General features: G+C 43.0%; 1 protein-coding gene across 1 annotated transcript; it reads left to right on the forward strand.

The window, feature by feature from the left end:
- Positions 1–392: 392 nt before the first annotated feature.
- LOC125476201 lies at positions 393–1,830 on the forward strand. The gene is made up of 2 exons (XM_048582036.1): positions 393–938; positions 980–1,830. Exons 1-2 carry the CDS (start codon positions 393–395, stop codon positions 1,715–1,717), a joined length of 1,284 nt encoding a protein of 427 aa, XP_048437993.1. The 3' UTR covers positions 1,718–1,830.
- The last annotated feature ends 8,781 nt before the right edge of the window (positions 1,831–10,611 follow it).

The following is a 10,611-nucleotide window of genomic DNA, read 5'->3' on the forward strand; positions in this document are numbered from 1 at the left end:
GTCCGGTTCCAGATTCGACGACGGCGTCTCACACCAGAGGAACAGCGGCAAGAAAGGCAGCCTCATCGCCACCACCGCTACCAGAAGCTGTTAAATCAGATATTGAATAGCAACCGTTGATCAGGAGGCGATTGATCATCGTGAGCCATGGAGGTCCGACCCAATCAGACGACCGACAACTCATCGGCCACGCACCAGCAGCGTCAGCGCCATACAGCAGCAACTGGTCAGAAAATGCCCCCTGCTTCTTCCATCCCCGTCGACACCACCTCATCACCCGCCGAATTCGATCTCTCTCCGTCTTCTCCCTCTGCATCTCCGGCACAAGCCCTCTCAAATCCATCACCGACCTCGAGTGGTGGTTCCATGGTCCGCCGACCCACCAGTTCTTGATGCGCCTCCTCACCGGCTCCCAAAACGAATCGTTTCAGTTCGTCCCTGAGTCCATCGCCTCCTTCGGACCCCAATTCGTCGGGAACGGCGCTAGCGAGATGAGATTGGTAGGCGCCCTCCTGGAGGTGCTCGCCGGCGGCCACCTAGGATTCGAAGAAGTCCAAGGCATGCTGCGAGACATTCTTCCGTTGAAATCAATGGATGATGCGACGTCGTCCGATAGTGCGAGTGAAGCGTTGCTGATTGGTCAGCGGATGAACAGAGAAACGGACCGTGTGCTGAAAGCTTACTGCCTTGCATTTGATGATGAACTCGGTGATACTCCAATTGCTGATGTTAAATCACTTACTCACTATGGTGAACCTTACGATGGTAACACGCGTTTCTTTAGAAGTACATTGTTCGTTGCTGTGGTTCGATCTTGTTATTCCGAATCTTGCTTGCTTCACGGCTTGGATTGGATGCCGCCTAAGGGAGGAGTTACTGAAGAACAGATGCTTAAGTTTATGGGGGCAAATACGAGCTTAACCCCGTTGCAAGCAAAAGTACTTCTTGAGGATGAAGACATTGGTTTTGCCTATATAAGTCGTGTGTGAAAGCCAAAACAGTGAAGCACGTTGTTTTGACATCATCAGCTGCTACAGTTTCGATCAATACACTTGACGGAACAGGTTTGGTTGTGAATGAAAAGGATTGGAGTGATTTGGAGTTCTTGACTACTGTCAAGCCACCCACTTGGGGGTACCCTGCCTCCAAGACACTAGCTGAGAAGACAGCTTGGAAATTGGCCGAAGAAAACAACATTGATCTAATCACTGTGATCCCTTCTCTTATGGCCGGTCCTTCTCTCACTCCAGACGTTCCTAGCAGTATCGGCCTTGCCATGGCTTTAATCACAGAAGATGATTTCCTCATAAATATGGCCCTGAAAGGTATGCAAATGCTATCAGGTTCAATATCCATTACACATGTGAAGGATGTCTGCCGGGCTCATATATTTTTGGCTGAGAAAGAATCTGCATCTGGTCGGTACATTTGCTGTGCTGCCAACACTGGCGATCCCGGAGCTGAAGCTGCCAAGCCTGCCATAGGAGGAGATATAAACATCAATGACCACCACAAAAAGAGAAAGCAAATTATACAAACCCAGCAAACCAAAAGCACAAAATCAGAGAAGAAAAAAAAAAAGAGTATCAGAAATGGACTCCGTAAAGTCCTTCAAGGGCTACGGCAAAGTCGACGAGCTCTCTCTGCAGGTCGCCATTCACGCCGCCGCGAAGCTTCCCGGGCTGCCTGCGAAAATCGGCCGGAACATCGCCAATAACACCCACCTGGAGAAAGTTCTAGACGTTTGCGAGGGCCTGTTTGAAGACGTGGTTGACAGGCTCAACGACAAGCCGACCTCCATGGATGTGAATCAGGGCGACAAGCTTCTCTCCGCCGCCAAAATCAACGACATCAAGACGTGGTTGAGCACCACGTTTAGGCATGCTGAGCAGCAAATCCACGCAACCTGCCCACTCTTCTTTTGCTTCGACGCTACCCGCTGCAAGTCCAACACCACCACCAGCACAGCGGCAACAGTTGCATGGAAGTCCACAATCATCATCAAATGCAAGTTGAAGTTGACTTCGAGAGTTTTGGCTGGCTCTTTGAGCCGATGCTGTTTTCGAACAACTTCACAGGCGGCCTCTTCACTTCTCTGTCAAAATCTTCATCTCTGACCAACAAGACAGCAACTTGCTTCGGATTATGTACGCCATGGAAGCTGCACAGGTACAAGCTCCAGCGCACTCCCTCCGCAGCGAGCGGTGTCCCTTGTAGCAAACAGCAACAGCAGCAACCTCAGCAGCAGCTCCAGCTCGCCCAAAGCCTTCGTGCTCTCCGTCCAAACTTCACGGCCGTGCCCTCCATTGCTGAAGCTCCCCTACTTTCGAACCTGCTCATCGCCCCAGCGTCGCACCTCAAGCTGCCGTGCCACTTCTGCACCTCTGCCATGGCTGCTGCCTTTGAATGAGATTGACAAAAACAAAGTTTGTCAACACACACCCAAAGATCTCATCCGTCTGCTTGCCTCTGCTGCTGCCTTTGAATGTGATTGACAAAATCAAAGTTTGTCAACTCACACCCAAAGATCTCCTCCGTCTTCTCTCGGACTCAGCCTGGGTTTTCACCCACGAACTCAGCCTTGCAGATGGCCATATAAAGAAAAAAAAAGAAAAAAAAAAAAAAAAAAAAAAAAAAAAAAAAGAAAGTAGCAATGATGATGCCGGGAAGCATCTTTCAAAAGAATAATAAAAAAATTAGCAATGATGATGCTTCTTGAATCATGTGAAAAAAAAAAAGAAAAAAATATATATATAATAAAAAGAAAGAAAAAAACGATGGTGGTGCTTCTGGCACCATCTGAAATATATATATATATAAATGAATGGTGGATCAGCGCCACCGAAAGCAAAGAAAAGAATAAAAAAAATGGTGATGGAAGGTGATGTATATGTTTTATCTGTATTTAGCATAATACACTAAATAAAACGAAGCATGTTCATTGATTTTCGAGAAATTACAAGTGCGAAAAAAAAAAAAAAATGTATCTAACAAAGAAAGAGAAAGATGGAGCTTTCACAAAGGTTGTTCACGTGAAGCCCCACTACTTGGCCAAACTCCAGGAGCGGGAAGCAACGAAGATAGATCATTCGAGGCCCCAATACTTGGTGGAACGCTTGATGACGCCGGAAAAATGTGCCTCTGGAAGAAAGACGCAAGCCTTTGACGGTCACTTTGAATGCGACCTTGAGATTCTTGCATCTCATCAAGCTTCCTCTTCATGCCCGACGAATAGTTATTTGCAAGCACATGCAAACTTCTATTCTCGTACTTAAGCTGTTTAATCTCCTGCTTAAGATCTTCCACCTCTGCCATCAATGATTCCACCTGACGGGACCGAGCAAGCAGGCGTTGGCCCATGTTGGACACAGAGCCCGCACACTGAACACTAAGAGCGAGGGACTCTTGAACGGCCAACTCATCGGACCGTCCTGACAGCAGCCTACTATCTTTTGGAGTGAAGAGGTTCCTAGCTACTATTGTAGCTGTTGTGGCGTCCTGCATCACGGAGTCTTCACCTGTAAGAGGACCGTTAGAAGATAAGAAAGAAGGGCACCATACATTACCTTGAAGCGGCGCAGCCGGATCACTGCTGAGACTCAATTCTAAGCTAAGGTTCGATGGGTTAGCCATTTTTCAAAGGTGTTAAAAGAGATGGGTGGATGGAGTTAAAACTCAAAAGGCCGGAGATGATTTTCAGGAATGAGCAACCTTCAAAGTATGCATGTTACAGGTGATCAATACCTCTATAAAAAGGAAGAGGCGCTTGCTCAGAAATCAAAGAGGCGTTGGTTCAGAAATCGAAGGGCCGCTTATTCAAAAGTGAAGAGACATCGCTCTGCAAATCTCAAAAGCTGGATTTTCCGGCGTAAGTTAGGCGACGCTTTCTCGGCTTTCCAGAAAACGCGTTCAACTTTGTCAAAAGATCTCCGACAAAGTTGAAAACACGTGGAGGCTGGCGACGCTTTCGCGGCTTTTCAGAGCACGGGTGCCACTTTGTCAAAAGATCACGTGGAGGTCATCATCGCAGCTACACATCTTTAGCTGACAAGCGCAAAGTTCGGCGACGCTTTCTCTGCTTTTCAGAAAACGCGTGCCACTTTGTCAAAAGAGACGCTCGTTCAGAAATCGAAGAGGCGTCGTTCAGAAATCAATGAGGCGTATTCAAAGATCGAAGAGTCGTCACTATTTCAAAAAGCCGAATTTGCGGGATCAAAACGTTTGTCGACAAGGGTAAAAGAACAGTACCACCACTTGCTATTGGGAAATCCCTATATATGTCGACCTTCATCTTTTATGGCAAGGCAAACCTGCAAACAAAAAAAAAAAAAAAATGCCCAACTCTTCCTCACCTCCGAGAGTACACTCCCAGCAAAGCATTTCAAAATGCTCAGTTTTCTTCCTCTCCGGGAATACCCTTGCAAACAAATGACACCAAGGCAAAAGTATCTCATATCATCAAGGGCGAAAGCAAAGGTATCTCATATCATGCTTTTCCCCTATCTTTTCCTTTGCCCTTGTTCTCACCTGCCAGGACAAGGACAGAGAAAGCAATATGTCGGAACCTCCACTCAAACTTGCGCTGCCACCAAGAAGTGATGGTCCATTCAAATGCAAGGTTTGCATTCAACTCCTGCATCAGGAACAAATAGTACAAGAGAAGATGCTAAACATGCATAAGGAAATACCACTTCTGCAAAGGGGAGCAAGTAAGGCAAGTGAAAATGATGCATTGAAGCATGTGGAGACAAGCTACGACTGCATATGCTGAGCTATCCTCTAACCCTCTTCAATACGAATTGGAGAGATTGAACAAAGATACAGAAAAAAAAGGAGTAAGCTCAGACCTTCGGGGAAGACCAAAAGAATCCTGCTGCCCAGTTCAAGAGTAGCACAAAGGAAAATCAACGAGTGGAGGAGACCAAAAGAACCCTGCACCCAGTTCAAGAGTAGCACAAAGGAAAATCAACGATAGGGGGAGACCAAAAGAATCCTCCAGCCCAGTTCAAGATCAAGCCCCGACGGCCCTTGAAGAAATCACAAGTCCGATTCAAAATCAAGTGTTCACCACCCTTGAATCAAATTCAACTCCAGATCAAAGGAGTAAGTTCAGACCTTCGGAGGAGACCAAAAGAATCCTCCAGCTCAGTTCAAGAGTAAGCCTGTGGAAAATCAACGATTGGAGGAAACCAGAAAATCTTCCAGTCGAACTCAAGATCAAGCCTCGATGGCCCTTGAAGAAATTTCTAGCCCAATTCAAGATCAAGCCTCGACGGCCCTTGGGTTGACATCTACATTAAGGGACTTCAAAACGCATCTTCTACACGTGACAAGCACATGTCTACGACGCGCCTTGAAGTGGGGGCATTTGTAGACATCAAAATTTCGGTGAAATGAATGTTGACCAATAATTAAAATTTCAACGTTCACGTGTCACATAAATTTTACATGTAGCGTGTGATTCAACGAAAAATCGAAATAAATTGGAAAAGTCATCAAATATGACACGTGTCAATACCTGGCAGAAATGATTTATTTCATCTGATTATTTAAATCCAAAAATCAAGTTTTGGAATTCTATAAATAGGAGGCCAAGGCATTCATTTTAGGGGGAAGAAGGAAGAAAGAAGGAGGAAGGAAGGAAGAAAGGAAGGGAAATTGATATCACACCAAAACCTTCAAGCTTCGGAACTCTAAAGCTCTCAAGCAAATCCCGAAGGATCAAGAAAGCACTCTTCGTTCTTCGTCAAATCAACCTTCAAGATCAAGCCCCAACGGCCCTTGAAGAACTTCCACCAACTCAAGATCAAGCCTCGACGGCCCTTGAGGAAAGTGTTCATCGTTCATCATCCATCATCCATCAACCTTCAAGATCAAGCCCCAACGGCCCTTGAAGAACTTCCACCAACTCAAGATCAAGCCCCGACGGCCCTTGAGGAAAGTGTTCATCATCCATCATCCATCAACCTTCAAGATCAAGCCCCAACGGCCCTTGAAGAACTTCCACCAACTCAAGATCAAGCCCCGACGGCCCTTGAAGAAAGTGTTCATCGTTCATCATCCGTTCATCCTAAGATCAAGCCCCAACGGCCCTTTGGATCAACAACCTCAACAAATCCACACATCCAATTGTTCTTCAAGATTAAGCCTAAAAGCCCTTGAAGATCCGCTCATCCATCAACCTTCAAGATTAAGCCTCAACGGCCCTTGAAGAACTCCCACTAACTCAAGATCAAGCCCCGACGGCCCCTTGAAGAAAGTGTTCATCATTCATCATCCGTTCATCCTGAGATCAAGCCCCAACGGCCCTTTGGATCAACAACCTCAACAAACTCATACACCCATTCTTCAAGATCAAGCCCAACGCCCCTTGAAGATCCATTCATCAACTGTGCATCCTTAGATCAAGCCCCGACGGCCCTTTGGATCAACAACTCATCCACAAACCCACATCCTACGAAGATAGAATCAGAGGATCAAATTACAAAGAGATTGTAACCCCAAAATCATTAATACAAAATATATATTTTGTACACGTATTCTTGTCTCTTGTGTTTCAGGAATTTCTCGTGTTTACAGCCGCCTTGGTAATATGGAACGTCAGGGGAGTACTCGTACGCTCATCCCGGATACTAGGATATGTCACCCTGGTAGTGGAAAGCACCACCATAACTTGTCTGCTGGTAGGCACTAGGTCCCATAAGGAATTTCTGCTATGAAGGGATTGTAGTCGGTAATGTAGGAAACTGATTTTTTCTGATTCTAAGGACATTGATTAGACATGTGCCCCTCCTGGCCACATGTGTAACATCCTTTATTTCCCTTTTTACATTCACCATAGTGACGATTATTGCACTTGCGACAGATCTGAGCACGGGATTGTTGGAGTTTCTTTGATTCTGAAAACATGAATTACTAGTGGATTTGCCGCCCCTTCGAAGTGTTTCAGAATTTGAACCCCCGCTAGATGATCCGGAACTATTACCGTTTTTCTTGAAATATTGAGTCTTTCAGGGACCAAATGATGACTGCCCTTTGTTGTTATTCTTCTGAATGTTACTATTTTCCTCTCCATCATCATCGTCATTAGGGCCATTTTTGAAATCCTCAACTCAAAGTAAAATCTCAAAGAATTCTTGATAAGTGGAGCATGGAGTAAACACCGCCAAAGAACGAAGTCCCTTTCTTAAACTAACGAAGCATTTCTCTAGGATTTTCAGCAATAGCAGGACAATAATGAGATAAATAAGTGAACTTCTGATGATACTTTGTTGCTGACATTTTACCTTGTTTCAACCCTGTAAACTCGTCTATTTTTCGATCCTTGTGTTCAGGAGGTGTGTATCTGACATCAAATAGGCGCTGGAAAACATCCTAACTCCTGGAGTCCTGTGCAGACATTGACCTTATTTGAAGATTAGATGTGGTCTCCAAGGTAGTCATTCGGGGAGGATGAATTGTTGTTTGAATGGCGGTGGTGATAGCCTCACCGAGTTGCCCAAAATCAGGAAAGTTTGTCTTAGGTGGAACAAGTGGCCCTCTATGAGGTGGCATGATTCTGACATAAGAGATACAAAATTATTAGGACTTATAACATATATGAAGATTGCAGGACTGGAAACCTATGCTCTAATACCGTACTGACACACCCCTACTGGAGTAGAGGCATGCTGGTCGACAGTTGAAGGTGATGTAGCCAAAAGGAAAGTGATGTATAAAATGTGGATAAATTTAAACCAAAAATAGAATTTATTTAAGCTAATAAAGAGAGTGTGCAGAAGTGGGAAGAACCCATAATACATAAGTAGTCAGAGCATAGATGATAGTACAACATAAGTAGAGCAGTTGAAGCTAGTTAATATACTTATTACACAACTGGAAATAAACTCCTACATTTACTCGGGAAAATGTCAGAATTGCCAAAGATCCCTCGTACACCACAGAGGATTCAGCTAACTAAGTTTTGGAGAGGCGAAAAACAGAAAGTGTGAGTGGACAAAAATAAAGGCTTATGAAACACATTTTTTCTGAACATACTAATCCCCCGCTATAAAACATATATAGTTTCCAGAAAATCATTCTACATATAATTATGAAACCAAATGTAATCCATCAATAATTCCAAAAACACTACAAATCATAATATCTCTATTGTGGCATAAGAAAATCAAGTGCTCATCAATCTATGCTAACACACGAGTTCATGCAGAGAAATTCTGACATGAACATGACTGGATGTAATCATAATATACGCTACAGTACTGGAATCACGTGAAGACTGGCGCTAGGCGTATCATATATGAGTCCTAGTTGCCTATTGCAACCTAGGACATGACTGGCACCTACAATGGATCCAAAGTGAGCGTGTGGTGCAATGTGAACACACACGTGAAGCCTGGCCTTGGCCCGAGGCGAGTACTACACCGGTGACAATTTATAAATGTACATGAACATACATATGAAGCATGCATGATGAGCAAATAAAATGTATATGAACATGCCATGACAATTTATAAATCTCAACAATATAATAGCACTTTTAAAATGAAATAAAACATGGCATGATAGGCATAATATTAAATCCATAAGCATTTTTAGAAACCATAAAACTTTATATATATATATACACACACACACACACACAAATGCCCACTCGCTGATACGTAGTCGAATCGTAGACTCCTAGCCTTGCTTGACCTCGGACCTCCTTGGGACTCCTATAGGTGAAACAACTATAGCAATTAATTAATTAATTAAAACATACACAAAAAGGCTACGAAAATCCCCCATAGTTTGCTCAAATTGAGGGTTTAAATATACGTAACCATTCTATGCGTTGTCACTGAACCGTACAAGTCGACCACGCGCCACCACGAAGCGGCACGCGCCCTCACATGCCTCCATGGATGGCTAGCTTATGGCCACACGTGCAGCCACTCGTAGGTCATGCGCCTGCAAGCGTTGGTAGGTCCTAGGGAATATTCTATTGGAATTGACGGAATATTCCGTTAAGTCTAATGATGTTACTGTAACAACGTCAGTTATGGCATGAGAATATTTCGTCAACTTTAATGGAATATTCTCCTTCTTCCTCAGTTCTCCGATTGCTGTCGCCGCCACTTAGTTTGCTGGAATCTAGGAAAGTTGGTCGGATTTTCGTAAAAACTTTAAAACTTCATAACTTTCTCATTTCTCAACCATTTTCGATGTACTTTATATGGATATGAAGCTTGGGAAGAGAGGGATAAGTTTGAACCTTTTGAAAGTTCAAAAAGTGAATGAAAATGGACTGAAAATGGCTCAAAAGTCTCATCCCTAATTCTAATGTCCCAAAACCACGTGTCTACTCGTTGGTTTGACTTCAAACGTAGGCTAGGGACCTCGGGGAGTTATGTAGTTACTTCTAAACCTTCCAAAACCTTGTAACTCGAAAGGAAAGTTGCAGGAGAACCAAGATCCAAGTCGGAGCTCCAAGTTTGGAACTCAAAACTTGTTTGTTTTCGAATCAGCTCATACGGATGGACTTGTAGGGATGAAAGGAATACGATGGTAATGGTTTAAAGTCTGATCTATGATGTTTGATGATGATCTTTGTTGTTGCAGACAGAAGAGAGGTACGATGAGAGAGAGATGAAGAAGAAGAGAGGGAGAGTTTCTGATTGGACAAGAGAGATAATATCTGATTGGTGAGAGAAATAAGAAAGCAAATTGATTGGTTGGAGCGATAAGGTCACCAATAAGGGACCGGTTTTTAAAGTGGGAAGGGTTCAAATTCTATACAATTCTAAGTACAAAAATATCTAATTCATCCTATCTAAAACAATGTTCACTAGCACTAAATAATGCGCACACACGTGTACAATTTTACCTGTTGTTAAAGTAATTTAACTAAGTGTAACTTCTTCATTATAAATCTGATTCAGCTATAGCTCGCGCTCACACGCTCGTAATAGTGAGTACTATTTAATTACGATAATACGAAAAATAAATTAAATGTCGAACAACAACATCCACGTCGAATTCCACTTTTCCAAAAAGGGTCGTTATTTTACATACTCGGGAAGGAAATTACATTAAAAATTAGGAACGGGTCGTTACATGAATAGTATTTTAAGGGAGTTCAAAATAAATAAAATCCATATTGTTAATGTACAAGTTTGAAAAATATGAAAGGCAAATGTTTTTATTTTTTATGTTTTAAAGTAATATTTATGTGACAACGTCGTATGCATATACTAATTTAGTACTATGTTTTCCATTTTTTTGGGGTCAAATTATGTTTTTCATTTTCATTATTTATTGATATAAAATATATTTTCTTTAACGGGTAACTAGTCGGATCATATTACTTGATAATATTAATAAGTCGATTTCGGGTTGGGTCATATTACCCGTTTAGTTGAACTGGTGTTACACAACACGACCTATTAAGATATTAGGTATGTCACGAAAACAACACGATCACGGAAAACACGACACGAATGTCAGTTCTAATTCCATACTACCTTACCTTATTTTATTTCAATTCTCACATTCTATTCACCCCAAAACACCCTTTTCATACACACCCCTCTCTTACCTCTTCCAATAATCTAAGTTAACATGGTAAAA

Source organism: the organism of the source record quoted next, unplaced genomic scaffold, assembly GCF_019419815.1.
Source record: "Pyrus x bretschneideri cultivar Hongxiangsu unplaced genomic scaffold, Pyrus_bretschneideri_v1 Contig18, whole genome shotgun sequence".
NCBI classification, from domain to species: Eukaryota; Viridiplantae; Streptophyta; class Magnoliopsida; order Rosales; family Rosaceae; genus Pyrus; species Pyrus x bretschneideri.